Source organism: Lactuca serriola, chromosome 4 (genome assembly GCF_051521515.1).
Source record: "Lactuca serriola cultivar US96UC23 chromosome 4, Lser_US96UC23_V15, whole genome shotgun sequence".
NCBI classification, from domain to species: Eukaryota; Viridiplantae; Streptophyta; class Magnoliopsida; order Asterales; family Asteraceae; genus Lactuca; species Lactuca serriola.
Window position 1 is genome coordinate 266,065,509 of NC_136411.1, and position 24,629 is coordinate 266,090,137.

The 24,629-nt window shown below is 42.1% G+C and overlaps 1 protein-coding gene and 1 long non-coding RNA gene across 3 annotated transcripts; one reads left to right on the forward strand and one right to left on the reverse strand.

The window, feature by feature from the left end:
• Positions 1-7,193: 7,193 nt before the first annotated feature.
• LOC145097001 (uncharacterized) lies at positions 7,194-8,562 on the forward strand. Of its 2 annotated transcripts, XR_013704201.1 has the most exons (3): positions 7,194-7,841; positions 7,988-8,062; positions 8,150-8,562. It is a non-coding gene; the product is annotated as an uncharacterized LOC145097001 (long non-coding RNA). The 2 variants fall into 2 exon arrangements; XR_013704200.1 differs by lacking the exon at positions 7,194-7,841 and having other exon boundaries at positions 7,856-8,062.
• Positions 8,563-10,385: 1,823 nt separating this feature from the next.
• On the reverse strand, positions 10,386-11,961 carry LOC145100607 (protein BEARSKIN1-like). The gene is made up of 3 exons (XM_079037811.1): positions 11,686-11,961; positions 11,300-11,598; positions 10,386-11,185 (listed from the first exon to the last, which is right to left on the reverse strand). Exons 1-3 carry the CDS (start codon positions 11,846-11,848, stop codon positions 10,544-10,546), a joined length of 1,104 nt encoding a protein of 367 aa, XP_078893937.1. The 5' UTR covers positions 11,849-11,961; the 3' UTR covers positions 10,386-10,543.
• Positions 11,962-24,629: the final 12,668 nt, after the last annotated feature.

Genomic DNA, 24,629 nt, shown 5'->3' on the forward strand with positions numbered 1-24,629 from the left:
TCATTACGGGATTTTTCTCACATCAGAAAGGGTTTTATGCCGATTTAAAACCACTTTTATATCTTTAAGTATGACAAATAGTTGTTCATTTCCGGTCCTGGTATTTAGGACTACATAACTTTTGTAAGGAAAATATTGGATTTTTCTTGGTAACATACATCTCTTTACAAAGATCGATTTTCAAACTCTTACTGTCAAAAGCTTATGAACTCACCAACCTTTGTGTTGACACTTTTCAAAACTACTTGTATTCTCAGGAATTCAGTGAAACAGGAAATCAACCACGTTTTGAGGATGGGACGATAAATCGTCGAACAGTTCATTTTGTATCATAATGTAATTGATTTGAATCATGTAAACATATACTTTGGTGTAACTTTTTCAATTATATTTATGATGGTTGTATTTACTTTGAGCACTATTATACTCGTTGTTGTGATACTCTACATGAAGTCCTCCACCCCCGGACGTTTCCGCCATCCTTGGTTTGGGGGTGTGACAGAGAGGGCGATGTTCTGCCCCGAGCAGGTGTCCACGGAGCAGGCTCGAATGAGCCTGTATTTGGGTGTGTTGAGGAGGGATATCCGGGAGTTCGTATCGAACTCGACATATCATACCTTTGCTGAGCTTCAGGCAAATGCCAGGAAGCGCGAGATCGAGTTGGAGACCCAGGCCAGGGAGGAGGCCGAGTCTCAACGAGTGGATCGGCGGCCGACTCAGTCTCAGTCGGTAGCCAAGCAGACTAAGTCCGCCGATTCGAGGACGGGAGGTCTGAAGGGCCGCACTTGCGGAAAGTGCGGCAAGGGTCACGAGGGGACATGTCGATTAGGTGCTTGCTACAAGTGTGGCAAGGAGGGGCACATTGCTAGGGATTGCCCCAAGGGGTTTATGGTTTGCTTCCATTGCAACCAAACCGGCCATCGGAAGGCCGAGTGCCCTCAGCTTCACCAGAGATCTGCACCTGCTGCCAGGGCTACTGAGACTCGACCAGTGAAGGCCGAGGCCCCGAGGGCTCATGGGAGAGCTTTCCAGTTGACTGCGGAGGAGGTCCGCGCGGCGCCTGATGTTGTGGCTGGTATGTATTCTTTCGTGTAATTATTATTCTTTATGGGATGTTATGCTTATTTCATGTTTATGCGTAGGTACTTTTCTTGTGAATTCTGTACCTGCTTTAGTATTATTTGACTCGGGTGCGAGTTGGTCTTTCGTATCTTTGGCCTTTAGTCAGCATATCAGTGTTAGTCGTGAGGCGTTGAGTCGGCCTCTGAGAGTTTCTATAGCTGACGAGAGAGTGATTTGTGCCACGGAGGTTCTCCGGGGATGTGTGTTAGAGATTTTCGGGGTTGAGTTTCCGATTAATCTGGTTCCTATTGCGATGGGTGATGTCTGTGTCATTGTGGGCATGGACTGGTTGAGCAGATTCGGCGCAGTTATCAACTGCGAGCGTCAGCTGGTGACCATACGAGACCCTAGTGGGGGAGTTCTTTCGGTGTACGACGAGGGTACACGTTCGGGATCAACTTTTTGTTCGGCCGCTAGGGCGAGGCAGTGTCTACAGCAGGGATGTAAGGGTTTTGTGGCATATGTGATGGATACGCGGGTGGCTCCTGAGAGGCCGAGTTCAGTCGAGGAGGTTCCGGTGGTGCGTGAGTTTCCAGATGTTTTTCCCGAGGAGTTGCCGGGTGTGCCTCCAGTGAGGCAAGTGGAGTTCAGTATCGACTTGGTTCCGGGGGCCGCGCCTATCGCTAAGGTGCCTTATCGTCTTGTACCTCCAGAGATGCAAGAGTTATCCTCGCAGCTTCAGGAGCTGCTTGGGAAGGGGTTTATTCGGCCGCGCAGCTCACCGTGGGGAGCGCCTATCCTGTTCGTCAAGAAGAAGGATGGTTCACACCGGATGTGCATTGATTACCGGGAGTTGAACAAGCTGACGCTCAAGAACCGTTACCCATTACCGAGGATCGACGATTTGTTCGATCAGTTGCAGGGAGCATCTTGGTTCTCCAAGATCGACTTGAGGTCTGGATATCATCAGGTGAGAGTGCGAGATGAGGACGTCCAGAAGACAGTGTTCAGGACGCGTTATGGGCATTATGAGTTTGTGGTGATGCCTTTTGGGCTGACCAATGCCCCGGCTGTGTTCATGGATCTCATGAACTGAGTATGTAGGCCGATGTTGGATCGGTCAGTGATTGTATTTATCGATGACATTCTGATATATTCGAGATCTAGAGAGCAGCATGAGGAGCATTTGAGGGAGGTCCTTGGGGTCCTGAGATCGGAGAAGCTTTATGCAAAGTTCTCCAAGTGTGATTTCTGGTTGCGGGAGGTCCAGTTCTTAGGACATCTTGTTAACCAAGAAGGGATACTGGTCGATCCGGCCAAGGTTGAGGCGGTGATGAGTTGGGAGGTGCCGAAGTCACCCTCTGAGATCAGGAGTTTCCTTGGGTTGGCAGGGTATTATCGGAGATTTATCAAGGATTTCTCCAAGATCGCAGTGCCACTCACCAGATTGACCCGGAAGGGTGTTGCTTTTTCATGGGGTCCCGAGCAGCAGGCCTCCTTTGAGACACTTCGCCAAAGGTTGTGCGAAGCCCCGATATTAGCTCTCCCGGAAGGGATGGAGGATTTTGTAGTATATTGTGATGCATCGATTTTGGGGTTGGGAGCGGTGCTGATGCAGAGGGGGCATGTGATAGCATATGCATCGAGGCAGCTGAAGCCTCATGAGACGAGATATCCCACCCATGATCTAGAGTTGGGGGCAGTAGTGTTCGCCCTCAAGATTTGGCGTCACTACTTGTATGGGGTTCGGTGTACGATATACACGGACCATAAGAGTTTGAGGTACTTGATGGATCAGCCCAACCTAAATATGCGGCAGAGGAGGTGGTTGGATGTGGTCAAGGATTATGATTGTGAGATCCTGTACCACCCAGACAAGGCTAATGTGGTAGCCGATGCGTTGAGCCGCAGGGCGGAGAGCACTCCACTGCGGGATGTATGTTTGAGATTGACCGTGATAGCTCCGGTACTAGATGCCATTCGTGGGGCACAGGCCGAGGCTGTGCAACCTGAGATGCAGAAGAAGGAATGGGTCGTTGGGTTGGTTTCGGAATTCCTAACGGATGGTCGAGGGCTTATGACTTTTCAGGGTCGGATTTGGGTACCGTTTGTGGGCGGTACGCGTACTACTTTGATGGAGGAAGCGCATCGATCGAAATTCTCGATTCATCCCGGGGCTACAAAGATGTATTTGGATTTGAGGAAGGAGTATTGGTGGCCCTGTATGAAGAGGGACGTCGCATGGTTTGTTGAGAGGTGCTTGACCTGTCGTAGGGTTAAGGCCGAGCACCAGAGGCCGCATGGTAAGTTGCAGCCATTGGAGGTTCCCGAGTGGAAGTGGGAACAGATCACTATGGATTTCATCACCAAATTTCCGAGGACTGCCAGAGGAGTTGATGCAATTTGGGTGATTGTGGACAGGTTGACGAAGAGCGCTCACTTCCTTGCCATTAGTGAGAGTTCTTCAGCGGAGAAATTGGCGGAGGTGTATGTGAGGGAAGTGGTATCTCGGCATAGGGTGCCGATCTCGATTGTTTCAGATCGTGAGCGGATGATTCAGACGCTTGAGGACATGCTCCGAGCATGTGTGTTGGATTTCGGGGGTAGCTGGGATACGTATTTACCCTTGGCAGAGTTTTCCTACAGCAACAGCCACCATTCGAGCATTGGTATGCCACCCTTTGAGCTGTTGTATGGGAGGAGGTGTTGGACCCCCATTTGTTGGGGAGAGGTTGGGCAAAGAGTGATGGGCAGTACAGAGATCGTGCTTCAGACGACTGAGCAGATTCAGTAGGTCAGACAGAGGTTGTTGACCGCCCAGAGCCGACAGAAGAGTTATGCGGACAGACGCCGGTCCGAGCTTGAGTTTCAGGTCGGCGATCTCGTTCTCCGGAAGGTCTCTCCTTGGAAAGGGGTGATTCGGTTCAGGAAGAGGGGCAAGTTAGGGCCCCGATATATTGGTCCATTCCGTGTGATCGCGAGGGTAGGCTGGGTAGCCTATCGTTTGGATTTGCCAGCAGAGTTGGGGCAGATTCACGACACTTTTCATGTGTCGCAGCTGAGGAAGTGTATAGCCGATGAGTCGGCAGTAGTTCCATTAGAGGATATTCAGGTAGATGCGAGCCTGAATTATGCCGAGAGGCCGGTGGCCATCAGAGATCGGAAGATCAAGGTTCTGAGGAACAAGGAGGTACCCTTGGTGTTGGTTGAGTGTCAACATCGGAAGGGATCAGAGATGACCTGGGAGCCGGAGCGTGAGATGCGTGAGCAGCATCCAGAGCTATTTTCAGAGCGAGACTTCGAGGGCGAAGTCTAGTTCTAGTGGGGGAGAGTTGTAACAGCCCGGATTTCCAGGTATCTTTTATGCTTTCAATTTTGATGTTTTGTGAGGGGACTCGGCGAGTTGGAGCTCAGACTCGCCGAGTAGGATCGCGATTCTGGACGCGGGTTCGCGCCTGGACTCGGCGAGTCCAAGGTATGGACTCGGCGAGTCCGCGCTGTTTAATGAAACCCTAATTTCTCGGGTTTGGGACCTATTTAAAGGGCCTTATGGCCGTCATTTGTGCTCACCAGTCCCTTGAGTGAAACCCTAGCAAGTGTGAGCGTTTGGAGCAAAGTAGGAAGCCATTGTTGACCTTGGAGGTGTCATCTTGCAAGGGAAAGGAAGAATCAGCTAAGGGAAAGCAAGAGAAGCTACTTCCTGAGGGTTTGGGGTCCAGAACATCACATTTGAGGTACTATCTTCGAGCTATTCTCTGCTATGTTGATGTTTATATTGATTTAGGGCTTATTGAGTCCTTTTGTGGCTAGATCTAGTGCTTCCTTGGTCCCTTAGGCGATTTAGATTATAGATCTGGACCCTTGGAGGTCCAGAGTGTCCCTTTACCCAAGCTTTTTGTGAATCTGTGGGGGTTTTGGATTGGAATCCTTATGTCTAAGGTCAAAACACCATTTATGAGCCATGGGGTGTGTTATGAACACCAAGATAAGGACTTTACGTGATGAATCAGCTTAGGAAGGCCAGATCTATGAATTGTTGGGGCGGATATGACCTCAGAAGCAAGTTTGAGTGGTTGCATGGCATGGACTCGCCGAGTCCAATGAACAGACTCGGCGAGTAGCTTGAAGATTGCCCTTAAATCGCTCAGTGAGTGATCCTGCCGAGTTATAGGTTGACTCAGTGAGTCAGGGCGAGTTGGAGAGGGTTGACAGGTGGACTGAGTCGAACTGGGACTCGCCGAGTTGTTCTTGAGACTCGAAGAGTTGAGTCGGGGTGGCCCCGCGATTCTTACCAGGTGGAACTTGTCGAGTCAGGGGAATACTCGACATGTCAAAAAGGGAATCCTAGAGAGTTGGTGAAAACGTCTAGACTCGTCGAGTTGCCCTAGTGCACTCGCCGAGTCCGGTCAAAGTTGATCGTTGACCGTTGACCGTTGACCAGAGTTGACTAGTGTTGACTTGAAAAGGGTAGTCAACCTTAGTGGTAAAAGTGTTAATAAGAGACGTATGATGTTATAGGGGGATTGTAGCTCGGAGGATCGAGCACGAGTGATTTCGGGATTTGCTAGCTATCGATATTCACGAGGTGAGTCTTCTCACTATACTGTACCCGGAAGGGTTTTGACTGTGTGACCGGAAGGTCGGATATGGTATGAGACATATGTGCTATATGTGATAAGTTAATTGTTATCTGTGCTATGTATGATATGCTTGATATGGGCCGGAAGGCATTATGTTATGGGCCGGAAGGCGAATATGTTATGGGCCGGAAGGCGTTGTAATGTGGACCGTAAGGTTGGCGTGGGTAGGACCGGAAGGTTTACCCAGTAGGGACGGAAGTCCCCTGAGACACATGGACCGGAAGGTCAGGGCCTGGAAAGGCGTATGTGCGTAGGTTGTATTTTGGGGAACTCACTAAGCATTTATGCTTACAGTTGTTGTGTATGTGTTTTAAGTACTAGCGAGGACCGTGGGAAGGCGTCGGCGTGATCTGTACACACTGATGGAGGATTTATGATCTTGGGATTTATATGTTTGTATTATGACATGACACATTGGATCTTTATGCCTTATTTTGGATGGAAATACATTTTAAGAAATGAAAATTTTGTTTTAAAATTTCCGTTGTTACAAGAAACGTACGGTCGTCTTCCATCGTATTCTCCTTCAAACCGTTTTCCCATAGATTAGGTTTCGGTTTTACTTTTAGCAAACATCTCAGGTACCGCTACCCCGTTTTCCCACTTTCAATTTCGATTCGTCTTTTGTGTTTCATATACTTCTGCCTCCTCAATCTCCCAGTCAGTTGTTTACACATTTCATTATACCCACCAAACCTCACTGTCGATGCCCTCCAAACAACCTGCTTTGTCGCCTTCTTGCATAACCCAGTTCGAAACAGAGGAGATATTGAAGATGGGTTCCAATCAACCGCCGGCAACTACTGTACTTCACCCGTAGGTTCTTCTCGGGAAGCACATCAATGTCGTGGATCAACAAATTCACTCACGTCTACCTTGCCCGTTAAGCAAAGGTAACACATACAGTTCAAAGTATACAATTATGTTGTTAAATAACTTTAATTTCCTTCAAATTAGGGTTTAAAATCGATGAATTTGACTTTTTGTTCCCGTTGTTTCTGTTGCATGTGATGGTTTCAGATAAGATATTGTTACATTTAGTTATTTTTAAATCAAATTTATTCTGTTTTTAACCAGATGTGGTAAATAATTCAAATTCTTGGTTTACATTTTAATTTATTACTTTTTTACCATCCAATATAAAAAGTAAATTGATTACAGGCTATGGTGGTTTTTGTTTGTTCATACAACTGAAAAGAAGTGATAATTCGTTGTTTGCAAGTTTACAGAGATTTTTGTGCAGTTCTTTGACCAGTGTCGGTGAACATGCTTCGGTTGGATATGAAATAGGATCTATTTACTAATCTTCATTGTCAATTTCTAATTTCCTTAAAATGCTATGTGAAATTTGAAGTAACAAATGGGTTTGACCTATGAGAAACCTTCTCTGATCTACCTTCAATCATGAACAAATTGACTGGGCACACAAAAGATGTCATGGGTTTGATCAACTGGTACTGGCTCTTTAGTCTTTCCTTTAATATCTTTTTTTCATCTATAATCTCATTTTTCCAGGTTTTGACCTTTCATTGAATGATCAGTACATCGCATCGCCTTCATTGGATAAAATTGTGAGGTTTTAATGAGCTTTGCATTCTAGTAATATATGGAGTTACTTCTCAGCTTTGTATTCGTTTTCATCCTGTAAGTTCACATCAAATATAACTTTCTCTTACTTATATTTATGTTCTTATTCCTTTATTTGTAACCAACATAATAAACTTAGGAAATGTTTCTCTTTTTTCTCTGAATGAGTACTGATGTAGATATGGATAAAGTGATGTATACACACCGTAGACTAAATAAAACGTATAAACGAGACTAAATGACCATTTTACCCTTGCATTTCAAAAAAAACAAATTTCACAGTATTCATGTCAGAGGAGTTAGGGAAAAAATGCCAAATAGCCATCTATGAATGAGAATTAGTAATTCTTTTTTTCCCTAATAAATACAGGTGAATAATAACTTCGTTTTAGTTGGCAATGCACAAAAATAAGTCTCGACAATTAATTCATATCCTTCACTGCTTCTTTATTTCTTTAAACTAATTTACTATTATTTTTCTTTTACTTTTTTTACTGTTTCAGATATTCAATTTTAGCAAGGGAAGATTAATAAGTAAAATAGTTGTGGAAAGTGAGGTTACCACTCTTTATTCAATATTCAATTTTTTTTTTACTTTTTTTTATTATTTCAGATACTCAACTCTTTTTACTCTTTATCGCTCACACTAATGTTAAATTTCTAATTTTGTTTATTGGTTAATTTTGCATGTCTCATAGGCTGGTCCAGCCATAATTGCAGATGCCATGATTCGAGGTCTCCCCATCATTCTAAACGATTACATTGCTGACCAGGTAATTTTCTTATTAAAGTTGATTTTAGAATGCAAATGTAAAAATGTCATTTTTCTATCAACACCTTAGAAATCTGATATTATGCAGGAAGTTGGAAATGTACCCTATATAGTGAAAAATGGATATGGGAAATTTTCAAAGTCACCAAAAGAGATTGCAGAAATTGTTGGTCAATGGTTTGGTCCAAAAGCACATGAACTCAAGACTATGATAGGGCTTGATCTGAATTTAAACTATCACAAATCAGTCACTAACATCAAATATTAAAACACAACATAAATTCAATATGGGCACGTATCTATTTCTTTCTGAGAATTTTTTTAAGAAGACTCAAAAAGGATAGAAGAACAAGAGGATAACATGAGCAAAAGCAGATGAAAAGTCAACATACCCATTGTGTGTAAATGAGGCTAATTTTCGGTGTTGTTTTCGTGTTATGCTCTGATTTTTTCTATGTTTTCAAATGATTCCTTATTTAATCATTACACTTAAATTCTGAATATGTGTTTTTGTTTGTCTATGTAGCTTTAAGAATCCAACATATGTGTTTTAAAAAGAGAATAGATTTCAGTTTACTTCTACTTTATTTCATTTTTAGGAATCATACTTTCATAGTCAACCAACTATAGCATCCTACTTCCATCACGAACGACTGATAAACGATGACACCATCTTTTATATAATGTCTTCAGTCGGTTTTCTTTGATATTAGTGGCGAATCCGACCCCCGCAAAGTGGGGGTTCCTATCTAGTTTATATTAACAAACAAAAAACATTTGTATAGATATCATAATACATCTTGAGTTCTTATTTCGTTCAATTAAGAAATTATAAGAACGTTCAAGATGAAAGATGACAAAACAAAAAAAAAACAAAAACAAAACAAAAAAACAAAAAAAGTTAAAACAAAACCAAAAACTTTAAGAATTACAACTTGCTCCAAACCGATAATAAAACCTTTTTTGACAAGTTAATTCATCACCTCAATAGTTGGACGCTCGTTAAGTTTGAATATTGAATTCGTCATTAAGAATATCTGTAATGAAGAGTTCAATGAAATCGTTTTATGAAGTGGTAAACCTAATTGTAATTCAATAGATGAAACTCTATCATTCAACATATCGAGTCGAATGGACATTGAACTTTTTAATGGAAAAAAAAAGTTTTCTAATACTTAAATAAATATTTAAATATGTTTCATTGAACTTTGTAGAATTCAATGTATTGTTAGAAAAAAAATTGATAGACTTTTATGATTTATTGAATGATAATGTGACAATCTATTGAACTCTATGGAGTTCAATGCATTCACTATAAGAATAACTCATTATAGCGACGACCCTATACCAACGACATGTGTCACCGCTACAAATCGAGTTATACCGTTGACATGTCGTTGGTATAGAATTAACTAGACATAATTGACTAAAACGTCCACACCGACGACTTGTGGCCGCAATAGGTAAGGCGGGAAAATAAAGTGTTTTACACAATTTTATGAAAATCTATGTCGGCGAATTGTGGTCTCTATATGTTTAAAAACTATATATATATTTTCTTTTTTAAAGTAATGTTTCTAGAAATGGGAAATGACATCAGTTGGTTTAAGGCTATCATGACGACATGTCGTCGAAATAGAGGAGCATCGATCTTGTGGTCCTCTATACCAACATGTCTATGGTGCACTTTTTTTTATTTATCAAAAAAAGGAAACAATGTCGTGTTACTTAACTGTATATCGATAATATGTCGTCGGTATAGGGTTGTATCTTCAAGATCAGGTTATAGAACCCATTGTACATCGTCACAACCTCCAAAAACCTCTCTCTCTCTCTCTCTCTCTCTCTCTCTCTCTCTCTCTCTCTCTCTCTCTCTCTCTCTCTCTCTGTGTGTGTGTGTGATCTTGCTTCACCAACCTACATCGTCGACTCGGAAGTCGGACCTACATTGGAGGTAAGCTTCAAGGTCCCTATTCTCTTCTCTTATTGCTTATGATTTCTCGTTTTTTTTTCCGGTTTTGGGTGGTTTTTTCCGATGACTACCAGCCACCACCCAAGAGACGTGAGCTGCAAAGTCGTTACAACTCACCTTAAGTTGTTGTGGTTTTCTGATGTTAGGTGGTTTTCCCTTTTTTTTCTAAAGGTTGATATCTATACCTCCCATTTTATTGATTTTGGATATAATGTGTTTGATTTTGTGTTTAGATGTTTAATATGTACAAATATTATGGATGTCCTTAACTCAATATACAACTTAAAATTCGTTTAATTGAACCACAAAAATACTTATACATTAAACTAAAATTAAATATACTTTGACAAAATTATGTAAAATCATATGAAATTAAGATTAAATACATAAAGTAATAATCAAACAATTGGTAGTTTCATTGGTTAAGAGCCATCTTCGCTCCGAACCATCCTTTGTTCAATATAAATGTAATTGTTTTGAATAAAATCAACGTAGCACATTCTCATGGAGCTACTTTTCATATCCCCAAAAGTCCATCTCTCCTCGCAAGGAGAGTTGGTTGACATGTTGCATAGATAGAGACGACGTTGTATCATCTCGATACCTCAACATCCCTTTCGTCGAATTGACATCCTCGTTAGGTTGACCAATATGCGAAGTTACAAGCCTATCAACCATTCCCCATCCGTTTACTGTCTCTTCTCTTACATTCGTATTAACCATGATTTGAACCTGTTCACTGCAGGTGTCAACCTCTAGACCAGGCTCACAAGCTTGGTACCCTACATCGAGCTGGTTCTCACAGCTTCCACTATCGCATTCTCTAGGGTTTGTCATAAGTTGTCTAACCATGAGTGGAGAATCTTCTGAGGGTAAATTCAAGAAACCATATCCAAGAGGCTTGTGGGTAGGGATAAGGTGAGGGTGTTGATGATGATTGTAGTTGAGGCCTAAGTCGAAGTTTTGTTGTTGTTGATGTGTTTGTTGATATTGTAAATACTGATTATTGTCTTGACCGTATGGTAAAGAACGAGGTTGAAACTGGTTGTTGTTGAGTCGTTCTGACCCTATACTACCACTCGATACTTCGTTTGCACCAACCTTGAATAAGTTTCTCTTTTTGAAAACACGACAAATCACCCACCCATCTTCCTGTTAAAATACAACAAGTATAAGTACATGAAAATTTATATCTACTCAAAAGTTTCTAAATATCATGTATCCTAATAAACCACCGGTAGCAAGACGAAGATAGATTCAACTTACAGGTGAAGAAGTTGGAATGGAATTGAGGGGGTCATGATGATCATCAATATCTTCAAGGCGATACTCGTGCATGATCCAATCAGTTTTTTGCCCATGGGGAGCTCGGCCTCGATAGAAAACTAGGGTCTTCCTCATACCAATCTTCTTGAAGGTGTTACGGATGCATTTGTCTCGTCCAGTTGCCTTCCAGAATCCAGCATTTGTTGCTCTGTTTGTCCTCGATCCTGTCGGATACTTTTTATCCTTGTGGCTGAAGAAGTACCACTCGTTTTCCGGTGATGAACCTATCTTGCACCTCTCTGTGGAAATTTCAAATACAATATATATTTATTAAGTTACATGAAAACCATCAAAATCAAGAAAAGACAAAAACAAGAAGAGTTCACCTTGGAGGTCCCATGGCTCAATCTTGTTCAAGTCGACTTCCCTAATGACATCCATGTCAAACTTTTCAAATGAAATCTTCTTCTTCAAGTAGTAATGAAGAAGCTCTTCATCAGTGGGGTGAAACCGGAACCCCGGCGGAACACCACCGTTTGATGATGACATGATTAACACAGAAACAGCCAACTACTTAATTTGGCACAGACTTGAGTCGGTGCTTTGCGGTTGAGTTATTTTTTAGTAGGGTGATATCATCAATCATTGTGGAAGGAGTGTGAATTATTTATATAGAGTTAGAAAGTTGACGGCCGGTGACGACGGCGGCGGAGCAGCCTAAAGCTGACGTAGATAACAAGCCACAGGTATCTGGACCAAGCACTAGTAATGGCGATGAGCATGTACTTTGAATCCTACATCTACGCGCACAGTGGAAACGCTCTGCAACTCTTTTCGTTATACATAAATTAACTTATATACAATTTAGCCAAAAAAAAAAAAAATTGACCCGTAAATATGTAGATAAAATACTTTTTAATAGATGAAAAATATAAAAACTTAATGGTATTCGATTGCTGTGAAAGCAAGCTGTTCATGGGAACAGAAGGTGCTTAAAAGGGTTATCGGGATTAGTGTTGATTGGACGGTTTAATGTGCACATGCGGCTACGACCTTTTGAGAGTTTAATCATATTTTTATTGGCTGCGCTTGTTTAAAATCCACGTTATCCATGCATACTTCACAGCTCAAAAGATCATAGAAAATGGATTATTTTATTATTATATTTTTTGATAAGTTAGTGTCTCGAGATTACTATGAGAAAACTGTAACTTTCTTCTTTAAATGATTATATCGATTCATACTAGACAACGTAATATGGTCAAACCCGGCCGCAACATTAACCGAGACTATGTCTAAAATGGAAATTAACCCGATCGAATACATCGTGAAAAGATACATTTCAAACCTAAACCATATATTGACAACTTCAATGAGCAGTTCTCTTGATTTTGAACGAAGCTACTTAATTAACACGATAAATTTGAGGATGGGATCCACTGCCGGCTGGGCTTTTCCTACCAAAATTACATATTCCGTCGGAAAACACCGCGGAATAACAATAGAATATGCCGCGTTAATTTAGTAATGAGTTTGTGATGAAATAGCGAGTTTGTGGTGAAATAGCAACAGGGTAACAATGGACTCAAAAACCGACGAACAAGAATAAAAACTATTTATTTACATGTCGTCGCAAATATGTCGATCATAGTAAATTTGGAAAAAATACAATATCAAGGATCGAACCCGGGCAATGTTGTGGAGGAAACATCTTACCACTTTAGTTGATCAATCAAGAGTTGTTGCAATACAATTGATTATATATCTTAATTTCATTTTGGTTCCTAATTGTTGTTGTTAGAGTAAATTACATGAATCATCCTTGGTCCAAGTGTCAATTTGTATGTTCAATTCTTATTTTTCAAAATTAACTCGGACCGTCTATCATTCATTTAATTCATGTCCGCCTAGTCTTCATCGACGTTAGTCGTTTGGTTGCCCTACATGCACTAACACACATGGATATTTTCATCATTTCAAGTCATGTGCTCTATTAGAGTTGTTGCCCCTCCCTTTCTTCAACTCACCTTCGTCAGTATTCTTCTTCCTCATTTCTTTTTCGATTAGCTTTCTCCACCCAAAATGGCCATTAGATGCAATTCTAGAGCTGAAGTTGTGATTCGTACTTCGTGGAGCAAGACCAACCCTGGAAAACGTTACTATGCTTTTTCTAACCCGAATTTAAATTTCATGATAAATCTAACCAAATCTCCTACTTTCTCTTATTTCCTGTAATTATTACCATTGTTAAATATTTGAAATATTAATTTGCAGGGTCGTGATTGCAAGTTCATTGCTTCGATGGTGGAGGAGCAGAAATGTGTTTGTATGAGCATTAGGATGAAGCTTGAACAACAAAATATGAAATTAAAGTTGCATCTAGCTATTAGTTGGTTTTGTTTGTGTCAATTCTAGCATACAAAGTGTAGGCTAAGTTATATGATATGTTTAGTTTTAAGTTGTATCGGATAATATCAGTTTGTAAGTTCTATTTGATATATCAATTTGCAAGTTAATAAAATTTGTGGTGTTATTTTTGGTAATTAGCAAAAGATGTATTCATAACATTACAATTTATAACATGCCATTATAGAATAAAAACGAAAAATACATTAATAACCACATTAAACATTGAGCCATTCATATCATTACAAACATTCATCCATTCAACATAGCTTGAAGTTAAACACTAAAATAGTAAAAGAAATAGTACAAACATTAGTTCAAACTGAAATTACATGTCGAAATTTAAGAAACATTGTTTCAAGTACATCACAAACATTAGCCAACCAAAAGATATGAAACTAGTATACAACGTAACATCCCAAAAATCACAATAAATTTTAACTTTTCAAAAACAACTCATAACCATAAATGTTTACAAAACCATTATTTCAAAAGTGTATTTTAGTAATCAAAGTATCCCAGAATCCAAACAACATAAAACCAAAGGATGTGCACGATCACACATTCACCTTTTCACGGTCATCTAAAGTACCTGAAACAATAAACTGAAATTGTAAGTCAAAGCTTAGTGAGTTCCTCCAAAGTACCACCACACAACATAAAACATATACAATCTTGCATGTTGGGTCCACAACCTCCCGTTTGGCTTACCTTGGCCTACAACCTCTCGGTTGGACTGCCATGCATGTCATGTACTGAGTCCACAACCTCCCGGTTGAATTACCCTGGTCAGTTAACTGACACCACAAAGTAGTAGTCTCAACCCCAGCATAATATGTTGACATATAACAGATAACAAGCATATTCATCAGAAAGATAACTATACTGATAGAAATCATAGGTAGTCCTATAGATCTACCATCCTAACGCATATCAACAGCCATTATACAATCATACTGATCTACCACATACTCAGCATATCATCAATCACTATAAATATATCAGGATATCAATCCAATGGGTCGGCCTTGGTGCCTTCGACCCACAAGTATAGCGAGGAAAAATCACTTCTAAATCTGAAAAAGATTGTTGAATAGGACACAACTCTGTATATCAGCTCAATGGTAACCTATTCATCAAATAATGACCAGTCTCAAATACCACTCAAAATATCCAAAATACCCTTAGGTCAAACTTGGTCAAAACAGGTCAAAGTCAAAAAGCCAAACTTGGTTAACAGAGCCGAGTATGCCCAACGTACTCAGCAAGTACACTTGGCGTACACGAGTATTGACCAAAATAGGTTGACTTGACCTTGAACACTAAGCGTTCTTGGGCTACGCCCAACGTTCGCGATGGACTTCTTTCTTTTCTTATTAAGAGCTTAATCCTTAAGCTCTTTTGTCCGTAATCTAGATCCAACCCTAAAGTAACATCCTTAAACATAAAGTTTCCAACTTTATGGTCTTGCAACCATTAAGTGCCCAAACACAAAACCCTAACTATTTAACCCGTTAAGACCGTCGGTCTGTAGATGATAAGTAGTGCTCAAATGCAACCTCGTACCCAGTTCATCATGGAACTTCTGCCAAAACCGAGATGTGAACCGTGCATCTCGATCAGATACAATGGAGACTGGAATACCATACTGAGAAACAATCTCGCGCACGTACATGCCGGCCAATTTCTCGACCGAAGAACTCTCTCGAATGGATAGAAAATGAGCGCTCTTGTTCAAACGGTCTACTATAACTTATATTGCATCGCATCCCTTGTAACACCATGAATTTTCAAAATAATTTTTCACAAATATAAAAACATTTCTCATTTAATTTCATAAAACATTAAGTTTAAAATCCCAATTCACATCATACAAAATCCCAAGATCACATATATATATATATATATATATATATATATATATATATATATATATCAAAAATCCCATGCGTGTGTACAGATTAAGCCGGCGCCTTCCCACGGTCATCGCTAGTACCTGAAACAACAACACTAACACTATAAGCACGAATCTTAGTGAGTTCCCCAAAATACCACACATAAAACACATATTAGCCACTCGAGGCCATACTCTATGGGTCCGTGCACCCAAACTCTGTGAACCCTCGGGTTCTAACTCTGTGAACCTTCCGGTTCCAACTCTATAAACATGCACAGCATAAATCACATAGAAATAATGCAGTACAACACATCACATACATATAGCATACAAATACTCTTATCACATAACTCTGGTTACCTACTCAAGGTAAAGTATAGTGAGAAGACTCACCTCGCGTATCTCGGTAACTCACAAATCCTGGAAATCCCTCGTGCTCGATCCTCCGAGCTCTAATCCTCCTATAACATCATATGTCTCTAATTAACACTTTTATCACTAAGGTTGACTATCCCTAAGAAGTCAACACAGGTCAACTCTGGTCAACGGTCAACGGTCAACGCTCAACGATCAACTTTGACCGGACTCGGCGAGTGCACTAGGGCGACTCGGCGAGTCTAGACGTTTTCACCAACTCTCTAGGATTCCCTTTTTGACACGTCGAGTACTCCCCTGACTCGACGAGTTCCACCTGGTAAGAATCGCGGGGCCACCCCGACTCAACTCGCCGAGTCTCAAGAACAACTCGGCGAGTTCCAGTTCGACTCAATACATCTGTCAACCCTCTCTAACTCTCCCTGACTCACTGAGTCAACCCATAACTCAGTTGGACCACTCACTGAGTGATTTAGGGGAAATCTTCAAGCTACTTGCCGAGTCTGTTCGTCAGACTCGGCGAGTCCATGCCATTCATCAACTCAAACTTGCTTCTGAGGTCAGATCCGCTCCAACAACTCATAGATCTGGCCCTCCTAAGCATATTCATCACGTAAAGTTCAAGACTTGGTGCTCACAACACACTCCTTGACTCACAAATGGTGTTTTGACCTCAAACACAAGGACCCCAATCCAAAAACCCATGGATTCATAAAAAGCTTGGGCAAAGGGACACTCTGGACCTCCAAGGGTCCAAATCTAGAACCTACATCGCTTAAAGGACCAAGGAAGCACTAGATCTAGCCACAAAAGGGCTCAATAAGCCCTAAATCAATATAAACACCAACATAACAGAGAATAACTCGAAGGTAGTACCTCAAATGTGGTGTTCTGATCCTCAACTCTTTAGGAAGTGGCTCCTCTTGGTTCTCCTTAGCTATTGCTTCCTTTCCCTTGCAAGATTATACCTCCAAGATCAACAATGGCTTCTTGCTTTTCTCCAAACACTTAAACTCGCTAGGTTTTCACTCAGGGGACTGGTGAGCACAAATGACGGCCATAAGGCCCTTTAAATAGGTCCCAAACCCGAGAAATTAGGGTTTCATTAAACAGCGCGGACTCGCCGAGTCCATACCTTGGACTCGGCGAGTCCAGGCGCGAACCCGCGTCCAGAATCGCGATCCTACTCGGCGAGTCTGAGCTCCAACTCGCCGAGTTCCCTCACAAAACATCAAAATTATAAGCATAAAAGATACCTGGAAATTCGGGCTGTTACATCCCTTTAGCCGTCCGAGGTAATTTGGTGATGAAATCCATAGTAATATGTTCCCATATCCACATGGGAACCTCCAATGGCTTCAACTTGCCATGCGGCCTCTGGTGATCGACCTTGTCCATCCCACAGGTCAAGCACCTATCAACATACAAGGCTAGCTCTTTCTTCATGTACAGCCACCAATAACTAAGCCTCGAGTCCCGATACATCTTGGTGGCTCTAAGGTGTATCGAAAACTTGGTCTTGTGTGCCTCCTCCAACACCGTCTTCCTGATCCCACTAAAATCTTGCACCCGAACCCATCCATAACAGGTCACTAAACCATGACTGTCGGTAGCAAACCTGCCAATCTCACCCCTAAGTCTCTCCCGTTTCAAATTCTCTTTCTTAATTCCCTTGTCATGAGCCTTCCTAATTAGATCAAGAAGCATAGAATCAATCAAAATCCTCATACATATACTCTCAATAACAGAACTACCCTTCTTGCAACTCAAAGCATCAGCGACCACATTTGCTTTCCCGAGGTGATACAGAATCTCACAATCATAATCCTTGACTACATCAAGCCACCTACACTTTCGTATATTCAGATTCGGCTGATCCATGAGATATCTCAAGTGCTTATGATCTGTGTGGATAGTACACCGGACCCGATAAAAGTAATGTTGCCACATCTTGAAAGCAAACACCATTTCTCCTAACTCCAAATCATGAGTAGGATAATGGAACTCATGCGGCTTCAGTTGCCGATAAGCATAAGCAATAACTCTCCATCGCTGCATAAGCACCGCTCCCAAACCAGTGATGGACACGTCACAAAATCATCAACACCCTCAGAGAGGTTCATCACTGGGGCCTCACATAACTTTCACATCAAGGTCTTGAAAGCGACCTACTGCTTAGAGCCCCATCGAAAATCCATGCCCTTCCTCGTCAGATGACTGAGGGGTACAACAATCTTGGAGAAGTCCTGAATAAATATTCCATAATACCCTATTAATCCCAAGAAAACCTGATCTCCAAGTGAGACTTCGAAACCTCCCACTGCATCACGACCTCAATCTTGGCCGGATCGACCAAAATCACATCCTGATTAACTAGATGCCCCATGAATTGTACCTCTCGTAACCAAAACTCACACTTCGAGAGCTTGACATACAACCATTCTTGCCTCAAAACTCCCAGAAGCTCTCAAAGGTGCTCCTTATGTTGCTCCCTGGTCTTGGAATACACCAAGATATCATTAATGAAAAAAAATGACTAATAGATCGAGCATCGACTTGCACACCCGATTTACCAAATCCATAAATGTAGTAGGCCCATCGGTGATCCCAAATGGCATCACCATGAACCTGTAATGACCATAACGAGTCCAAAATGTTATCTTCTCCACGTACATTTTTTAAACTGTATATGATTATACCTCAACCTCAAATCGATCTCGTAGAACCAAGATGCACCCTGCACCTGATAGAAGAGGTCATCAATCCATAGAAGGGGATAACGGTTCTCCATTATCAACTTGTTTAACTCCTGGTAATCAATACAGATCCGGTGTGAACCTTCATTCTTCTTAACGAATAAAATCGGTGCTCCCCTCGGCGAACTACTCGGTCTAATAACATGTTTGCCTAATATCTCTTGAAGCTAAGAGGACAACTCATTTATCTCTGGTGGTGCCAAAATGTGACAACCCGATACTTCGACTCTATGTAATGACCTAAAAAGTCAAGTATTGTAACCACTTTTGATATAATGAAATTAACTTCGAAAATAAAATGTACAAAAGTCTCTATTGGGTTGCCTATTATGCTAGATATTGTGTCAAGGTTTACAGAAATACTAAGAACACTAAAATCTGAGTTATAAAGAAGAAGTTATGACCATTCTAAGATTTCCGACAAAACCGGCAACACCGATTAAATGAAAAACGCAAAGTTTCAATATAATAGTTTTTAGCCTTAAGTATCTAAATGAAAGTTGTATATATCATTAAACCGTGATCGTAAATAAAAAGAACGTCCAAATCTGACTTCGTATGAGGAAGTTCTGATTTTTCCAAGATCCGGATATAGCAGTAGACAGCTAAAAACTTGAAATAGAGATCGAGATACTTTTGGCCGAAACAACCTAAATGAGAATCGAAGGTCTCAACAATAGTAGCGCAACGGTAAAAAGTCTGACGAAAACGGACATCGGATGAAGAAGTTATGGATTTTTAACGGACTTTTCGTGTCCCGGCCCGTTAAAAATAAATTCAAAATTAGCCGATGAAGTCTAAACGAGAGTTGTAGAGTATATTCTTACCTACGCATGCATATAAAGAACGTCGAAAACGGAGCTCGTATGCCAAAGTTACGGATTTTGCAAGTTCGAGGCCCAAAATCCGAGGCTGTCAGGTCTGCCACGATGTGGCACAGTTTGTCGCGACCCGGAAAGTGACTGAGGGCGTCCAATCAACAGAAGAAGATAAGGTTGACCACCACGATGTGGCCAACCCTTTGCCACGACGTGGCACTAAAAAATGAGCCTTATAAATAGAAGCTTAAGGGTGTCGGGTTTAGGTGCTCCATTCTTCTCTCTCTTGTGCCGAAACTCTGCGGTTAAGCTCCCGAAGCCCTCCCGAACCCCCAGTTTTCACACTCAAGTTCCGAAGGAAGTTTCTACACTCCCGAGAATCCCGTGATTCCCAAGATTCCTAAAAATCCCGAGAAAATCAACTCTTCCAAGTCGTAGTTCAGCTCGATTATCATCTCGCTTTCTCCAATCAATCAAGTGAGTTCATACCCCTATAAACTACACTTGCAAATGTTTTATCAATGATTTTTATACGCTTTAAAGGGGGAATACAAGTAAACACATGTTTATTATTGTGTGTAACATAAAGTTTCGCTATATACTCTTTTTATCAAGTGAATCATATGTGATTCATAACTACTACATAGGAACTTTCGTATGCAATATATATTCACGATAACATCTTGTCTTTTGGAAATAAAACATGTTTGTGTATATATATATATATATATATATATATATATATATATATATATATATATATATATATATATATATATATATATGATAAGTTTAAAACTAAACTTGAAGATCGATTAGATCTTAAACAGGTAAAATAAAGAGTAAACAGCAAGAACACGAAAACAGTAAACAACTCAAGAATGAATCAAACGTGTCGAATGATTATAAAACAATCCTTAGAAGAGCTCGACAAAGAACATCAACTGTAGAGGATTAAAGGGTTTACAGGAACGATAAAGAAATCTGCAAAGCTATCGTAATTCTATCAATCGTATTCTAGATCGTTAACCTAATATGCATGCAAGCATATTATTATATACTAAACCCTACAGCTCACGGTTGGACAGGCCCAAACCGGAGTGCAAAACATGGACTATTAACCGAGCCCAATGACGCAATACAAACAAATCTACGCTACCCAACAATCTCCCCCTTTGCGTCAATTGGAGCGAGATCATTACTTCTTGCTTGGGCCAGCAGCAGCAGGAACCTTCTTCTTTACAGTCTGAAACAGACGCGAAATAAGGGCAAGAATCGTCTGTCTGAATCGGATGTACCACTGAATCATGTCGTCGAAGTATTTGATATCATCCGTTGTATTCTCTTTACACCGATGGATGATCCCCAGCACGTGCTCAAGACAAGCAGTTGTATAAAGATGTTTATCCGCTAAGGCAAAGAGACATTTCTGTCCTTCAGCCCTAGTGAACATGACCGAGTTTCGCCTTGGGTCAATCTTTCCCATCTTCATCTGGTTGAGATCACTGGCCGAGCCAACAGGAGAGATCTTCGGTTTCTTCTTGAAGACATTGGCAATCTCCTGATCCATCAAGGCGACCTCCATGATATAGCACACCAACATCCTTTTGAGATGGTCTATGATCGGACCATATTCAGCTTCATTTGTCAAGAGGATGTTGTGCAGAACGATCCAGTCATGGGGGTTGAGGTTCGGTAGATCTGCTATTGATATGAGATGTTCGGTTTTTGCAGACCCTCTGATCACCCTGAACCGAACGTTAATAAATCTCCCTTCAGTGTAAGGCTTTAGCACCCGAACGTTAACGATCTTCTGAGCGCTCCAGGTTTGATACTGGGGTTGAGCGGCCTTCAGATAGAACTCGATCAGGTCACGATCAACCTCAGGATGAGGATGAGGAACTTCGGCAACGTTGGCGAAGGCGTGGAAGATAAACGCCTTTCGGGTTAAGGGCATGTCGAACTGCGAGTCGATAGAATTATAGCAGTCGAAGGAGATCACCGGTTCGAGCCATAGGATGCTTGGAGTATCGATAGCCTCCTTTATCATTCTCTCTCGAGTCCAAACAGGGAAAAGAGTCTTCCTGCTCTTGAGGAGATCGTGGGCTTCTTTCTTTTTGCGTTCAGCTTCTTCAGCTTCTCGCGCCACACGAATGTTGTCATTATCAACATTGCGACTATTTTTGCGTTTCAGCAAGTCAGCAATGGTTTCTTGATCATCTTCATCTTCTTCCTCAGCTATCTTCTTTCCTTTATCCTTCACACCCGAACCCGAAGTTTGACCTGTAGGAAGAGGTTCGGTTGTGTGAGCAGCTTTTGAGGAAGGAGGTGGTTTCGATCCGGACTCCTTTTCTCCCCCTTGTTTCGGAGTTGACACGAAACTAGGTAGCCCTTCAATTTTGCTGAGAAGATCCAGGGCAGGGGCGAGTTTTTCTGCAAGGGTTCGCCTCACAGTGTGGTTCAGAATGGGATCATGCGCTTCCAGGATGTTGGATATTGCTGAGTGTACATCCGAAACACACGTCCTTATTACCTCCCGTTCGGATCGAAGAGCGTCAAGTTGTTGTTGAGAACTTGAAAGTTGAGCACTCTTGACCTTGAGGGCAGTATTCTTCCTTGCTAAAGCATCCATCAACGAGTTATCATAAGAAAGATCCTCCTAGAGTTTAGAGAGGCGCTCGTCGATAGAGGTCCGAAGGGCAGAGTTGTCGTCTGTCAAAGATTGACGAAGAGTGGCGAACGACTTCAACTCTGTGGAGACGAACGTGGCCAATTGTTGAACAATCAGTTCCAGCGTTGTCTTGGTTGCAGCAGCACTCTCCTGTAAAGATTGTAACAGGGCAGAGGCATCTCAGAATAGTTTATCGACTTTTTCGGTCGCAGCCTCACAAGCTTTCGTCGAGGCGTCAATTGCAGCAGTGGCAGAAGCGACGGAATCATGTTGAGCCCTTGAGAAGGCATCAACAATCTTCTGAAGAGCGGCTTCAGAGAGAGAGGATTGAGAATTAGAAGATGAGGCAATAAGCAGGTCAACCTTCTCATGCAGCTCTTTAAGATGCTTCTTTGTTACTGGAGCTTCCTCATCGTCGTCGCTTTGGACCTGAAACGGACTGAAGTAGACCGAATCGAAGGTCATATTTTCCCCTCCAAGGAAAGGGTTATCTCCATCAGAGGCATGACCTGGAGATGTTGGTGGTGGTGAAGCTGGGGGTGTTGTGGTATGAGTAGGTTCAGGTTGAGTGTGAGTGGGGGTAGTTTTGGGTGGTGGTTGAGTAGTGGTAGGTTCGGGTGGTGGTGGGGTTTCGGTTGTATGTAGGGGTTCGGTTACAGGTGGTGGTTCGGTTGCATCGGTATGAACCCCCATATCAGATACGTTGGTTGTAACTTTTGCAGTGGTTGTTGTTGTTGTATCGGTGAAAATGGGTGGTGGTATAGGGAAAGAGGTTTTAGGAATGGTGGTAGAGGGGTTTATGGTGGGAATGGAAGTGGGAATTGTTTGAGTGGGAGAGGGAATTGGTGAGATATGGATTTCCATGTCTGGGGTAGGTGATCGGGGTGGGGTGTTGCCTCTTGGAGGGGTTTCGCCTCTTTGAGAGCCGTCCGAATCCGAACTCTCACCTTCTGATTCACTCGAAGAGGAAGCGATTATGAGCTTTCGCTTCGGTTGAGTCTTTCGCTTCTTCGGCTGCGGGGACTGAGCAGCTTTACGAGCCTTCCTCTTTTTAGGAGAAGGGCCTTTAGCCCCTTTGGTCACTTGCTTCCCTTTGTCTGCCTTTTTGCCTCTATGAACAGGCTTATCAGCATCGTGAATGGACTTGAGCATCTCCTGCGTGAGATCCCTCGGTCCAGACTGCTTGAACTCCTTGATAGTCCGGATGATTCTGTTGTCTGCTGGGACATCAGCATACATGGTCTCCGGAATTGAACCAATGAAAGAGAACTTTGATGCATCTGAGACAATAATCTTCGTGGTATGGAATGTACCAATCGAAGACATCGATGCACCGGCAGCAGTGGGGACATCGCACTTATCCATTGCCCACTTAGCAACGATGGTCCAAAACCTGGCATACGACACCTCATAATGTCGTGAAGAGGATGATAAACTCCGGATGAGTTGTTGCCAGAGAACCAACCCATAATCGACGTTGACGCCGTTGTAAACCTCGTACATGATGGAGAGGAAGAGTCGGCTGGAGCCGTCTGAACCGGAGCTCCGTTCTGAAAGACCCTTGAAAATGACAGTGAACATGTCGTTCCACTGTGGCGGCAAACACGACTTTTTAAATTTTGCGACGGAGGTGAGCGCCTCCGTGTACCCCATATTATAGAACATATTGTAGAGGTGTCCTATCGGAATCGTCTCCGGATGAACCCTAGAAGGGTCAGCAGCAAACCCTAGCAATGAGGCAAATCGTTGCCTGGAAATCGAGGCTTTGTGATCAGAAACCTCGAAGAAAATTCTATCGACTGCTTTATCATAATGTGCAGTCGCATAGATCTGCGATAAAAGCTCCATGGGCACTGATTCCACCCGTGAAAGTGCAGGAGCGATGGGCGAGTATTTCAGGCACTCGATGATGGGAAACATATAGGAATCGTATGACTAAGGGGTTAAATCGATCACCAAACACTGTTGAGGGCGAATGGGAAGGATGTGGGAAGTAGCGTGAACAGACGATGATTCTGCCATTGTTGAATTTGGGAAGAAGATGATGAACAGTGAGGGTTTCAGGAAAATTTTGCTCTTTTGGAAATTTGGATGCGGTAAAGAGGTAAAAGAGAGATGAGGTTGGCTTTTATAGTGGTTGTAAGGAGAGAGAAAAATCTGTTCAAATCTTCTATCGAAATACGAAAGGTTTTCCCGGAATGACAGATGCGTGACAGTTAAGGTAAGCGATGATCACACATGAGAGAGAGTGTCAGATTCCTTGGAACACGCCGCCCAACAAGCGCCATTTCTGAAGAAACCGTTTCAAATCCAGACGCGCCTTTTTGTGCCAGAGAGGAACCGCTTCATATTCGCACACGTGTCCACGACGTCAGTTAACGAATGGACGTTTCAAATTCGCATGCGT

Bases quoted from the DNA above. Each gene is read 5' to 3' on its own strand.
- LOC145100607 (XM_079037811.1), bottom strand. From the start codon at position 11,848: ATGTCATCATCAAACGGTGGTGTTCCGCCGGGGTTCCGGTTTCACCCC. The intron at 11,599-11,685 runs GTGAACTCTTCT...AAATTTCCACAG, and splicing joins TGAGCCATGGGACCTCCAAG to AGAGGTGCAAGATAGGTTCA. The intron at 11,186-11,299 runs GTAAGTTGAATC...GTATTTTAACAG, and splicing joins CCATTCCAACTTCTTCACCT to GAAGATGGGTGGGTGATTTG.